Genomic DNA, 14,078 nt, shown 5'->3' with positions numbered 1-14,078 from the left:
TGTATTCAGAGCTCTGTTAGCTTGGACTACAAGGTCTTTCTTTCCATGCCTCTCACCTCCATGGCACATGGGTAAGACTACCCATATAGGAGACTTTAAAGAAGTAGCCAGATTAACACTTTCCCAAAACCTTAGGACTAGGCAGCCACATTCTGACTCCCCTTCTGCTAAATCAACCTCCAAGGTGTTGGCTAATGTTGGGGAGCACAAACTGCCCCTTCTCTCACCTTGAGCTGGAAGATTTACCACTGTGGGTGTCCAGCAAAGGAGCTGGACCTGCACGCTGGCACTGACCAGGTTTGCCACCACATGAGAACTGTTCTTGACTGCGGTTGGCCTAGTGTGGTTTAGTTAGCATCTCCAGCATTGTTTAAAATAAGCACACATGCAGATGAAATTATTCCCTTTTTCCACAAGACAGATTTAAAAAAAAAAATTATATCTACGCTTTGTGAAAGAGGGTGGGTTTTACCAACTCTGCGAAGTGGAAGTACTCCACAGAGACAAAATTATGTGGGAAAGAGGAACCAGCTTTTACTAACCTCTCTTCCACTGTCATGCTACTCTGTAATTTTCAGTGCAACCTCTGCTTTAGGATGCATTCTCAAGAGTCATGGGAATTGTCAGTACAAGTATATTTAGCCATATCCCTTTGGGTAGGTGGGGGAGGAAAGAGACCCCTAAATAGCTATAAAATAACAATTACTGCAAGCATATTTGCTTAGAGAAAGTTTAGTCAGAGTTCAGAGAAAAGACAAGTCCTTGTCAGCTGGATGGCCAATGGCCAGCTTCTTCTCAGGCTGTCCCTGCAAATCTTTACTCGGCGAGGAGCATGCTCAGATGAGAAACCCCTCCTTAGCTCTTCTCCATGAGCTCTAAGCACTCCTCAGTGTAAAAGAAGTGCTTAAAGTGGCAAATTATCTAGAATTCTCTCCCCTCTTTAACCAAAAAAGTCAAATCCAAGCCCTCCCCAATAGCAAGTGTCTTTTACAGGGGGCGGGGGTGGGGCGGGGGCAGAAATTCCCACTATTCACAATATTGCAAAGGAATCAAAAAAGTTCACAGCACTTTAATAGACGAGTGAAAATGTCCTGGCTTTCATTCAACTGCAATGTTAGTGGGAGTGGGGAAAAACCTACGCGCGGCTACAGGAGAAAACTGTGGGACTCAGGCTGGAAAAGTAGCAGGGGGAGGATGTGAACACTGTTAAAAATAAAACTAATCAGACGACAATTGAATCGTGAGAATGTTATCTGGTTCAACAGGAGTGTGAAAACAAATAGGCATTTCAAGAAGAGGGTCGCTAACAAGGTAAATGACTTCAAAATAGCAGGAAGTGACCAAGGAAACGTGCCAAGCAGATGGCAACAGATAGAGCTCTCCCCAACAGCAGAGGACAACGGCAGCCACGAGTTACGGCGTCACCTCCGTGCGGTGCCCCCATCCTTCATCCAGCTGTGTGGCACTGCACCCACCTGCCACAACCCTGGCCGTGGTAAGACACAAGACTGAAAAGATTTGCACAGGACAACGTTTAACATAACCCAGTGTTTATTGACTCCTGCCACATTATTATTTTTTTTTCTATAATAGTAACAGGAACACAAAATGTGATGTATGGTAAAATACTACTAGGGGTTTCTATATCAATCAGATGCAAAGTGCCAGCATTGTTGACCAGCATACAACCTGACAAGAGAAGATGTAGTCATAACTCACTCTCAGATATCTGCTGGGAGTACAGCACAGTCAAAGTAGAACTAGTTATTTGCCTGCAAATAGACACATTTTCTTCTAGATGCAAGTCGTGTTAGAGCCAGCTATTTTGCAACAAAAACAAATACATATAATATATTCCAACATTTTAAAAAACGCAATAGGAAAGGACTAAAACCGTTTAAAGAGAGAAGGAAAAAAGAGTGGATCTTTTTAGACACTACTTTGCAGAGGCCATTCCTCATAGAACCAGAAGTAATCTAGCAAAAATAAGATTTATTAGAGGCTACTTTGCTCCAAAGGCCAGTGGTTACAGGTTTAAGAATAAAAATATTCTCTTGATTTTCAGTACTGTCACCTGGCCTTTCTCCTCCCTGCACAACAAAAATCACCTGTCAGAAATCGTGGCTTGGTGGGTCTGCATATTTTTCAATGCAATTGCATTTAGAAAGGCAACAATATCTCTTCAAGACCCATGAGAAACTTGCATGACGCACATGTAGCACGTAACATCTTCACAGGTACGAATGATGAAGGCACATTACCTAGAGATTGAAAAGACCCAATAAAACTTTTGGAGGACTGAAAATTAAATGCCTTAGAGAAAACACTCCTTTTCACAACTGGGTGTTGTGAAACGCAACTGTTCAGACATAGATGGTTCAAACAGTTTGCCATGAAGACAAAACACAAGGCAAGAGTCTCCCTGAAATGCTGTCCCTTCTGCAGCAGCCTGCTTCCCCCACAGTTCTTCAGGCAATTTCATTCTTGCAGAGCAGTTTGCAACAACTCCAGAGACAGGCAAGAGAAATCTGTGTAGAAAACATCAAGCCTGTGGATTCCTACATGACCCACAGCCCCAGATAAACTACAGCACCTTCAAGGAGATCATCCCACTGATCTGGAAACAGGGTAAAGGCCTGGAACAGGACTGAGGAATTGGTTTCAAAATCTTGTGCCCTCAACTTTTTTGTACTTAATGATACGTGTTAATAAAGAAAAAGATAATGCTCTCTGCCACAGAATAATTGCCCTCTCCTCTATCTAGATCAGGAAGATATTGGCTAAAATGAAAATATGTACTTTATTTACAATAAATGCATCGATACTGCTCCACGCTCCATCCACCACACGCGCGCTGCTGACCACTGCTGAAGCCCAGTGGTAGCAATAGTGGTAACTGAAGTACCTTTCTTTTTCAACTTTTCCACAAAGCCTTTCGCCTCTCACCCCATCGTTTTTCCACTGTTCTAGGCTCCAGTGAGATGTGTACTAGCATCTCTTTCTAGTGCATTTTTTTTTTAAGGTTACAGTTTCTAAAGGCAAAGCAAGACTTGCTCTGCTCCTTTAGCTGTCTTTGCTCTCTTTAAAATCACGTAGGAGTTTCAAATTTACGTGCCATTATCAACTTCGCATAGCAATACAACGGGTTGGGTCCCTCCCCCTTTAATAATCCTGTCTCCCCCCTTTTTCAACACCTACCGTCTTTCAAAGGGTTACCTCTCACTCTCAGGGAAGAGCCCTAACTCTTTCTCCTCCCACACGAACATGAACAGAATGAGAATTTCAAGTTATTCTTAAATAAGTTTCCTTCAAGTCTATGTTGTGCTACTTAGAAGCAACTGTAGTGGAATAATGGTTTTGCTAACATTAAAGGGCATTTCTCAGATTATTTGTCTTTTTCTAGTCTTGAGTTATAAGAATATTTGTCACATGTGTTCCCTCATATTCCTCTCTTAAGGTGCACAGTGGTCAGGCTGAACAAAGTCCAGCCCATAAGACTGTAGGCTGGATCTCTGGGAGAAGCCAGGGAGAATGAGGGGTTTCTTAGCGCTACCGTATTTACATTCAGAATTCAAGGACGGTCTGTAGGATGCTCAGCTGTTGGGGTTTTTTTGCCTTTTTTTTTTTTTTTAGAGACAGAACGCTTAAAAAAATACTCCATTTCTATTACCATTTTTAATGTCATGAAAGTTACCTTTTTTCTGTCCTATTCAGCTGTTACCCTTCTGTCGCTGGTGTTTAATAATTGCCATTGCACACTACCTTTTCATTCCCTAGCTCGAATGCAGCAGAGCTGGCCCGCAGACCCACCACTAGCCCAGTGTGGTGGAACTGGTGCGGGGGCTGGTGGCTCAGACAGACCACCACCACCTTCACCACTGCGGCCAGGTGGCACGAGAAAACACGGGACACAGACGAGGACACCTATTTGGAACATTTAGTAGGGTCTGACAGACACACTGACGGCATGAGACGAAAACGCATGCGAGTGAGTGTATTAGGTTGAGAACAATTAGTCTGAGTGATAAACACATCCACCGCCAGCTCCCAGCTTCATTAAGAGCTATTCTGAACTGCATAGTAAGTGCTGGTTGTAGAAGCTTAGGCAGATTGGACATAGTTCGCCACTTACTCATTGAGTCTAATAAGTTTTTAAAAAACAATGGAGAAAAAATAATATGTGCTTTGCCATTTGAATAACCCTGATCTCACAGCTTGGGCACAGCAGCAGTAGTTACCTGGCGTAACAGATCAATTATAACCGAATCGCTGTTTCATTCAAATTACATACACATGCAAAGTTAAACAAGTGTGTTAACTAAGGATAAGCAGCATAGAAATCAAGTTTAAGTTACCCATTATTTATCATACATTTGTCAGACTGCCAGACGTATCTTTTCCTTTCAGATTCATATCTGTCATACAAAACATAGTAGGTGGAGAAGTCACAAAAATAACGCTTAACTCTACATATCATAGGCCTTTAGTGCCAATGCATTGCGTGCCATCAGCCTTCAAAGTTTACCAGACTTTTGGGAGAAAACAGCTGCTTTACCGAACCATGAAAATATAAAACGTAAAACCCATCCCGCTCCGAACAGAAAGGAAATGGTTTTACGAAGTTGTGGACAGATGCATAACTATATTTCCCCCTCAGTCCTGGGGCAGAAAGGGCAGCACAACTGCACAGCTAGAGATTGATTCTTGAAAAGCAAACAATATCCAGGAAATGCGATGACTGTGTAGACAAAAAAAAAAATCTGTTTGGACGATCGTGCTATCAAAGAGCTGAGTCAATGCTCTATGCAGCAAAGCGATGATCAGTACATCAACAGGCCCATGTGGGACAGACCATAAGAAAAATCCAGTTTAATTTCACATTTCCAATATCTCTCCTTGCCCATTAGCAGTCTGCCACAGATTTTACACTTGTAAAGCTCCTTCCCCTTGAGCTAGATTATTTTTTTCTCCCCATAAAGTGCAAATAAGACTCAGTTTTTTACCACTAGTTCCAATGATCATTATCTTGGTTACAAGAGTGACCAAAAGCCAGTTGGTGAGCCACTACCACTAGGCTTAGTGATACTCTTTTTTTTTTTTTTTTTTTTAAACCCTGGTTACTTTTTCCAGCAAAAGGCCAATAGAAAACAAGTGTTCCTTCTGCCAGATGCAGGCATGACAGGAGGCTGCCTTAAGTACCATCAATATAAGATGCACGTGCTAGACACAACCAGCGCGTTCTTGTGCACAACAAGAATTTGCCCTTGTTTGCTGGAAATGGAAGTCATCTTTGGGATCTTATTTCCTCACAAAGAGTTCAGGAACAGTTGATTAGTCTTCATTAAGAGGTGCTTCTCTCTTCCTTGCATCTACATGGAAAAGATGGAGAGGAGAGGCAGTTAAACCAGAGGGTTCTGGCAGCGTTCATCTGAAAACTTAGGAACAGAATAAAGTTGATTTGTATTCAATGGACCGCACTTTCCATTTCAGACTCATTATATGAATTCACTACATGGACTGAAATGCTGTATGAAGCCACAAGCTACATAACGAGACAATCACACCAAGGTTTTGTGCGTTTTGTATATTTGCCCTGTTGAAACTGAAGACGACTCATGCAGTATTTAAGTAGCCCAGAAACCTTTCACATCTGTGATCCTTTTCTCCCCACCCTTGGCCCCTTGATCATGATCCCCTTTAAGGGTGAAGCCAGTATTTGCGTTACATACCAGCTACATAGATGACAATAGTCTGTTCTGAAAAGCATTTGACTAATTACAACTTTGCTGGTCCCCAGCTGCATAGAACACATTTTAAGAAAAGAGGAATGCTCTCCACACTGTATTTTGAGGAACTGCCTGAGGTACTCCCTGAAGACCAGATCTTAAACTGCTACGAACAGCAAACCTTTGAGCATGGCCACAGGTAGGGTGTTGGAGCACATCTGGACAACTCAGTCCATCGCTCGTATGCCATTACTACAGTAGCAGGAGGTATGGCTGCTGTTCGGAAAGCTGGGGTCACCTCTTCCCGGGCTTCTGCAGAAGTGTCTCTGGGCTGACTTTAAGCTATCTGTGAAACCCAGTTGAATGTAGGTAGCTCTCGAAGTGCACCATGACCACAGCTACTCTAGCAACTGCCTGCCAAAAGATGCACTTATATATATTTCTAAATGTAGTTTCTTTCCAACTCATGATTTTTACATTCCAGGGTCATTATGAATATCCCCACTCAGAAATTACTTGCAAATTAAAGACAAATCCTTTTTGCGTTACTGCAGGCCCCAACTGCCCTTTCATTAATACAGAAGATAGGCTCCATTCGGACAGAACATTTAGAGAACATGATTATGAAACTGTTTGTGTAAGTCTCATGACATTGTGCTAAATGAAGTTTGGAGGAGAAAAAAAATATACTTCCCAAATAACGAAAGAAGAAGTTAGAGACTCCCAGAGACTGGAGCAGTCACCTGGGGTGGGACAAAATCTCAGCAGCCATTTGGGAGAGAAATCAGAAACCACCTCTCCCATATTCCCACCACACTTCATCAGAAATACTGAGGCCAGGCCTGAATCTTCTTCTGTCACAATTTCTCCACTTCACATAAAATAGCTGACTAGTGATTAGAGATGAAAGAGCTTTCTAAAAATTAATGTCATACCCGTCTAGCTACAGAGTTATTCACAGACTGTCCCTGACTTTGGAAATATCAAAATGCATTAAATTCTCCCTGGTGAACACTTATAAAAGAATCATACCGGTTAAATTCCTGAACTTTTTTTTGGCTTCTGCTCTTTCTTCGGCATCAAAATACCACACAGTCATGGCATATCTATAAAAGAATGAAAAATTTGTGTTTGTTTCAACTTTTGCTATTAAAATAGAGCCCTGAAGTTTTATGCTCATGGAGAAAGCAAACAACAAGACTGGATTAGTAGATAAAAAAATAGGATGCGAATGACACATCTTTACAGACAAATATAGACGGTATTTTAAATGTGTATTTTATCAAGTAAGATAGAAATATAGGTGAGAATTTCTGCTTGGAGGCACAAAAGAGTGCACAGCCCCTGGCAGAGGGCAAAAGTAGCTTACAGACCTTTGCATGTTTTTCTGTCCTGGGATGCCTGCAGGCAGCTTGGGGGTTGCCCTGCATCACATCAGCTTTTCGTAGCCTGTTGACAGATGGTAGCCCCAAGAATCCCTCTAGTGTTACGAGGGCAAACGTATAACCCAGCATCTCCCAGCTAAATAGCTATGCCTGGCTTGGGTGATTTCTCCTGTCAATGGTAAAAGGGCTTTTTTTCCATCACACAAGGAATCTTATCAGTCAAGCTTGTTCTTCCTCATTTGATGAGAGAATTCCCTGTGACTCAAAAGCATAAAATCCACTCAAAATCCAGCCATCTGTTTTTTTATGCATGTGTGTATTTAAACAAATACATAATGGCCCTAATTTTAGATACAAATATTGGTAGAAGGGATGCTTTGCTTTTTCCTGGCCAAGTATCAATACCAAATACGCTACTTACCTGGTTGCATAAGAAGGCTGGACTTCATGTGGATTCCTTCGATCTGACCAAAAAAACAGTAATCGGTCAAAAATTGGCTCAACATCTGCTACGTAGGACTTTCCTTCTGGGAATATCCGAAGAATTCCACCATGCAGCTGAAAGAAAAGTAAAGGTTGCTTTTTTATGCATATAAACACCCACACATTCATGCCAACAATGACTTATTTCTCCCTCCTCAGCACCCAACAAATGGGGAATAAACATCTAACGATAACCAAGGCAGCTACATGACAACAATGGAAGACCGTACGCTGAATCTCTTAGCCACCTTGATTTTCCCAAACAGTTTGAAACAGTCATGGTTTTAGCGTAAACATCTGGCAAAAGTAAATGAACCACGATAAAGACAACACTGGCCCTGCAACAAACACTGGGAAACTTCTGAGGTCCCAGTCACACATCTCTAGAACCAGTGAATACCACAAGGGCAGGTAAGGGGTGCTCCACTGGACCAGCCTGAGATCAGACTCTCCTCCCAGCAATCGCGAGATACTGCTTGTGGTATTTCAGAGCCTGCATCTGATCGTATAGGAGTTAACTTTTACACCCTGGGGAAGAGTGAAGTCTGTTCTATTGTGGGATTTGTAATAAACTTCTCTTAAATACGTTATCTCTCCCAGTCAGTCTTTTCCCTACTTATGACACAGCGTGGTTTCTCTACCACATCATTTCTCTCTTTCCATGTGCCACGAGTTTCAGGGAAAAAGTCTGGTGATCCGCACACACTGCAGAAAAGATGCAGATGAACTCTGCCTCCTCCCTGCTGCTGTTAGAGGGCTCTCTGGAGGCTTCTATGCCGCACCACAGAGGAGAAGGGTGCACCGCGGGGATGATGTTGTCAACCCAGCACTGACCTGACTTAGTATCTCCACGTGGCATGCAAACCTCAGTAAGAAATTAATAGGGTTCCTCAAAGCAACATGGTTGCTTTCAAAGGCCAGCATGTTTATATTGCATCTCCTCCAGCACACATTTGCATAAAGTTACCATCACACCCACAGAATACTCTCCACCAGTGTCCTGGATTTCAGTTAGCTCTCTTAGTGTCCACTTGGGTGCTTCTTCACTATCAGAATAAGAGTGCAGTGCACAAAATAAATTGGATATTTGCATTTCCTCACGCATCTCCTCCTTCATTTTATTACATTGAGATGTCTCACTGCCATACTCTCCGTAAAGGAATGTGTTTTTCTCCAACACTGCGTTTTTCGGTGGCATTGCCTCTAAATCTGAACTCACTTTTGGGGGTTCATAGTATTTACGCGTGCTTAAAGACCATCCACCTGAAAAGGCCAAGACAAGTCAGAGAGAAAAAAAATTTTGGGCAGTTTTCAACAGATAATCCACATGAATAGTTTGTGCTGTATTATGACAACAGAAGGGTAAACAGACATCCATATTTTTAAAAACCCTTATTTTGTTTCTAACTTAAAGGTATGGTAAATTCAAGGCTGACTTTATTGCCTTATAGTAACACAGGCAGAAACAAGAGCAACGTCCTGGCAAGAGACCCACTGGTGGAGTCAAAGATGGAGAGGACAAACCAAGCGACGTGCTCGTTCCTCTTACTAAGCCCCATCACTTCATAAGTAAGAAAACCCCAAAGTCAACTGCCTGAAGATCTTCTGCAGGAAGGAACAGTATTAAGAACACCAGAGTCCCAAATTTGGGCTGTCATTTTGTTCTGCTCCCAGAATCCACTTATTCCTTAGTGGATTATGTTTTTCTTTCTAGTGCTTCATTGCTCTTTCCTCTAAACAAAGTGGAAGAGCCAGCAGCCCAGTGCTTAGAAGCTTTATTCTACAGCAACAAAACAGTATGTGTGTGGGATGGGAGAGAGAATAAGGAAACAGTTCAGATTCTTACTTCCAAAGGGTTGCCATAAACACCAAAAAAATAAATGGAGAGATGAAGAATGGACCAGCTGTTCAAAAGTTCACCGGAGTTCACAGAAGCAACTGACAGCCCCAAAGCTCTGTTTCTTAAGTAGTTTTTCCTTCACATTCTGCCTCAACCCCGTGGCTTACTCACCTTGGAGTCCCAGTTCTTGTTCAAGTAATAAATACAGGTGATGCAGCGCCCGTCGCCATTTGGATTGTCCACATGACGAACATACCCAGTTCCATTTCCAGGATAGCAAGCGACCATAGCCTGAATGAAAGATAAAGATTGTTAAAAAAAAATAAATTTCTACAAGATGCCCATCTTCAGTTTTTCTTCGCTAAGCATCCTCCCATCACCAGTTTGGCTCAGCATTTTTCAGATGATCAATCCAAAACCTACGGCAGACACCACCAGAAGGTGTCTTTGCACAAGCTTCTTTCACTGGGTGAGTCAGTGTGAAATTCCAAACTGAAAATAAGTACCCTTCACGTTTCACAATATATACACTAAAGTAGGAGGGAAAAAAACTGAATTAAACTAAAATGCTGTTACTTATGGTACAAGTCTGTTGCTCTCTACAAGCTACGTGACTTTGAGGCTGTTTCAGCTAAAGTTTGCTTGGGTTTCTAAAGCTGAGCAGTCATTGCAAAACCGATTTGCCTGTCATAATGAAAGTAGAAAACGATCCCAGGCTGTCATGCCTTACTACCACCATTCTCCTCTATTCATATCTTCCAGTCCCTGTCATATGCATCCCTATGGTCCAACACAAAGTGAGGGTCCCCAGGAGGTGCGGGTGAAAGTCCATAGAGCAAAGTCTGCAAAAATCTGAAACTCCTTTGTGCTGTGTTTGCACAGGGCAGTGCGTGTTTGCTTTCACGGACTGAGCCACAGAACCAACCAAACAGCTTTCAGAAGCATATTTCTCTCTTTGATCATCCCCAGACTTGCTGATACAATCGCTTAATTCAGCCTGTTTAAATTTCACCTTGAATGATGAGATACGCCTAACACAAATTACTCCAAACCACACGACGGTCAACAGGTCTTAAAAGGCTCTTTACAGCAAAAATGTATTAGACTTGAGTTGACACCATTAGCAGCCTAAGCAGGATGCAGGGAAGAGCAGGCGAGACCGCTGGTAGGGTACCAGATCTTTGTCTCGGAGTCACTTCTTCACTATTGGGACTACCTGGTAGTGAGACCAGTCACCTTCCATGGAGTTTTGTCCACTAAAGCTGTGGCAACAGAAGTCTTGTTCCCACTCCTGACACCTCCTTTAATCGTTTGCCAGTATTGGCAGCAAGAGTGACGGGAGATGATGGGCTAAGTTCGGTTGGAAAAGTGGACACAGTATCTAGATGTGCTCTCCCTGGGGCTGGGGAGAGGGCAATAATCTCTCCCCTCAACCTACTGGCTGTGCTCCTGTGACTGTTGTCCTAGATGCTGTTGTGCAGGGGCACACTGCAGGCTCATGTTCAGCTCACTGCCCACCAAGACCATCAGGGTCCCCAGGGTCCCCTGTGGAGCAGAGCCGCTCCCCAGCCTGGCAGCCCCCAGCCTGCACCGCTGCAAGGGGCTCTTCCTTCCCAGGGGCTGGACTTCACATTTGTCCTTTTTATAGAGGTTGCCATTGCCCTGTTTCTCCAGCCCATCTGTGTCCCTTTAGGTGGCAGCCCTGCCCTTGAGTGCATCAACTAGTCCCCCTCACTTTGAGGTCATCTCCACGCTTGATGAGCATGCACTCCATCATCTGCTTCAGGTTACTGATAAAGGCAGTTAACAGGTCCATAGTGCTCCACTTGTTATCAGCTTCTAGGAATAATAAATACAACTGATTAACCACCGCCCTCCAAGCCCAACCATCCAACCAGGTTTTTTACCCATTTAGTTTTCCATCCATCCAGACCATAACATCTTAAGTTTGGATACAAGAGTATTGCACATGTTTGTCCCACAGAATGAGGATGTGATTGTGCACCACTTGCCTGACCTGCCCCCAGTAACCTGCCAAGCACAGCTGATAACACTGAAGACTGACAGTATAGGCTTTACCAAGAGCAATTGAAATTTTTAGCCAGGAACAGAGGTCTTGTTTTCTGCTTCCTAGCACATGCTAAAGCCATGTTTTTCTCATGGGACACATAACCATCTAAAGTATAGCACACGTTGCTTTAATTACAAAGGTAATTTTATCGTGCCAACAAACACTGGCACAGAAGTTGCCACCAGCAGCACAATGGATGCTCTTGACCAAGAACAAAAGTCTACTTACAGGAGTCAGCCAGGTTAGGATGGGTATACACATACAGCTGCAGAAATACTGCTCTGCATTTCAAGTCACGTATGAATCGACTTTCCTTCCTCCCCACAAGCACCAGCAGAACAGTACCTGCAGGCAGCAGTAAGTCACCAGAACCCGCTCCTCGCCCCAACACCTCAGGCCACAGCTGCTTTGGGGCTGGTGGCCCGCTGCGGCAGGAGATTATGCTGAACAAGAGTGCGTACCTTTAATTCCCAGTAATAAGCCCTCTTCCATCACGCCTGGCACTTTCCTAGATGCCTTGCCATAGGTTCTGTCTGTCCTGTTGTCATTCTGCTGTTACAAACAGCTCCGCAGCTGAACTTAACCTTTCACTATCAGCCGGGAGAGGGAGAGGGAGAGGGAGAGGGAGAGGGAGAGGAGAGAGCGATGGCAGCAGACAGGCAGGGAGGAGGGATGCGCCGGGGGCTCATCTCATCTCTGGAGCCAGCGGAGCTGCTGCCCAGAGGACGTGCGGCTACACCACCGGCGCGAGCCCCGCCTTGATGGAGCTCTGCTAATCATACCAGAGGGATGATGCACAGTGGGAATAAAGCTTTATTGACTGATAATACCTCATTTTTAAGTCGACATCCAACACAAAATTATGGAAGTCTCTCTTTGGAGAGCAGACATTACTCCAAGAGCACTGAAATGCCTAAAAATCAATCCAATATTACTACTATTTTTTAATGCCACAATCAAAAAGCTGCTGAAGAACAATAGACTGCAGGCCAGATCCTTAAAGGGATTTAGGTGCTTTCCTTACTACCGAAATCTGGGCAGGAAGCCAAAGTTCTCCCTGGCCTCCCCCACATAATATGTTCTCTTAGCAGAACACGCGCTTTGACTCCAAGACATTGATGCATTATTTATTTATTTACAGCATGCACCTTTCGCAACCACAACGCACAGAGTCCCCGGGGATGAAGAAGTAGAACAATTCCCACAGAATCCAAAAGCATTGGCCACATTCTAGCTTAACTTTAAGAAAAGAGAAAAAAAAAAAAGTTTTCTAGCAGCAGTAGCAGCGAAGGGAGAAAAGCAGAAGTGAAATATCCTTTTTCCTGGCATGGCGAATATTTGAATGAAACCTTAAACAATGAAGGGAAATCATTCTGGTCCTCCTAGAGCCTGTTGAAACGATATCAAGCTTTATCAGAGCTCTGGCTGGAGCAGCTCCAGAGCAGATCAAGCTGGCCTCAGCAGGGATTCCAGCTGTTAGCACTACTTTTGGATTCATTCAAAGCAAACAAGAAACAGGAGATGAGATGCGTGACCTAGACTTAATTTCGGTAATTGGTGAACACCGGTATTGGCCAATTTAGTGCACAGGCTGGCTACAAAAGCCGGAGGCTGGATTTTAATAATCAAACCATTTACTAGGTGAGCAAGTGGAGCGTCAGTAAAAAATATTTCCTATACTTTTTTGGCTTTTGCGTCCAGAAGAGCTCACTCCGTTTCCAGAAGCATCTCCCTTCATTAACCAAGTCCAAACCTAAACTAGCTATAGCAGGCAGTAATGCTGGAATGTACCTAACCTTTTCCTTTTTTTTTTTGCAATACAATCCATTACAATGGCTGTTAGTTGGCTTAACTTCCCCATGGAAGTAAATTTCAGCAACACTCCCCCCCCCCATTTTAAGTTAAAATAGAGGAGTTTGTCTTAAACAACAGCTGAACAGTTAAAAACTCCCATATACAGATGCATGCCTTTGCAGTGGCACACACGCACACCATACTTTAAGGACCAATGCTCTGGTGGTCTAGTCGACAGTCGTAAATTAAAGCCTACAAAACTTGGAAAATGAAAAGCAAATCATCAAGACTGCAGTTTCCGCACTGTCGTTTTCAGAGGTGTTAGGTTTCCCAAGAGGGTGCAAATCAACCACCAGTTAAACAAGCAGTAATTACCAGCTTTAGTAAGGAGCCAGGAATCATCAGTAAACTCCGCGTTGCACAGAAGCTCGCAAAAATAAGTTATTCATCATTCAGTTTTTAAGTATTACGCTCAAGTCAGCCAGACAAATCTGCAAGTCAAACTGCAAGACACCAGCAAAGTTTGGAGGCAGATAAATAAAAAAAAAAAAAAAACAACGGTTCCACAGAGAGGATTTTTCCCTGCCTCCCCGTGCTTCTAGCAAGGGGAGAAAAACAAATTCCCTTAGCTGATAGCCAGGACCATGCTGTGAGGCATCATTCTGCTACATTTCATAAAACAGGCAGCGCTGGAGCGGACTGGTACTTGGAACAAAAAGCTTCGGAGAATACCTCAGCTAGAAGATGCTCGTAAGTGGAAACGAAGACTGCCTAACAGG

The 14,078-nt window shown here is 43.4% G+C and overlaps 1 protein-coding gene across 1 annotated transcript in view; it reads right to left on the bottom strand.

Moving 5' to 3' along the window:
• Positions 1 to 1,549: 1,549 nt before the first annotated feature.
• Positions 1,550 to 14,078, bottom strand: part of EGLN3 (egl-9 family hypoxia inducible factor 3) — a 29,964-nt gene continuing 17,435 nt past the window's right edge. Inside the window, exons 2-5 of the mRNA XM_063333524.1 lie at positions 9,606 to 9,725; positions 7,533 to 7,669; positions 6,759 to 6,832; positions 1,550 to 5,369 (exon numbers count right to left, since the gene is read on the bottom strand). Coding sequence (XP_063189594.1) covers positions 5,332 to 5,369; positions 6,759 to 6,832; positions 7,533 to 7,669; positions 9,606 to 9,725 — 369 coding nt within the window. The 3' untranslated portion in view covers positions 1,550 to 5,331. The remainder of the gene's footprint in view (positions 5,370 to 6,758; positions 6,833 to 7,532; positions 7,670 to 9,605; positions 9,726 to 14,078) is intronic.

This window comes from Chroicocephalus ridibundus, chromosome 4, assembly GCF_963924245.1.
Source record: "Chroicocephalus ridibundus chromosome 4, bChrRid1.1, whole genome shotgun sequence".
NCBI classification, from domain to species: Eukaryota; Metazoa; Chordata; class Aves; order Charadriiformes; family Laridae; genus Chroicocephalus; species Chroicocephalus ridibundus.
This window is presented reverse-complemented; position numbering and strand designations above follow the sequence as displayed.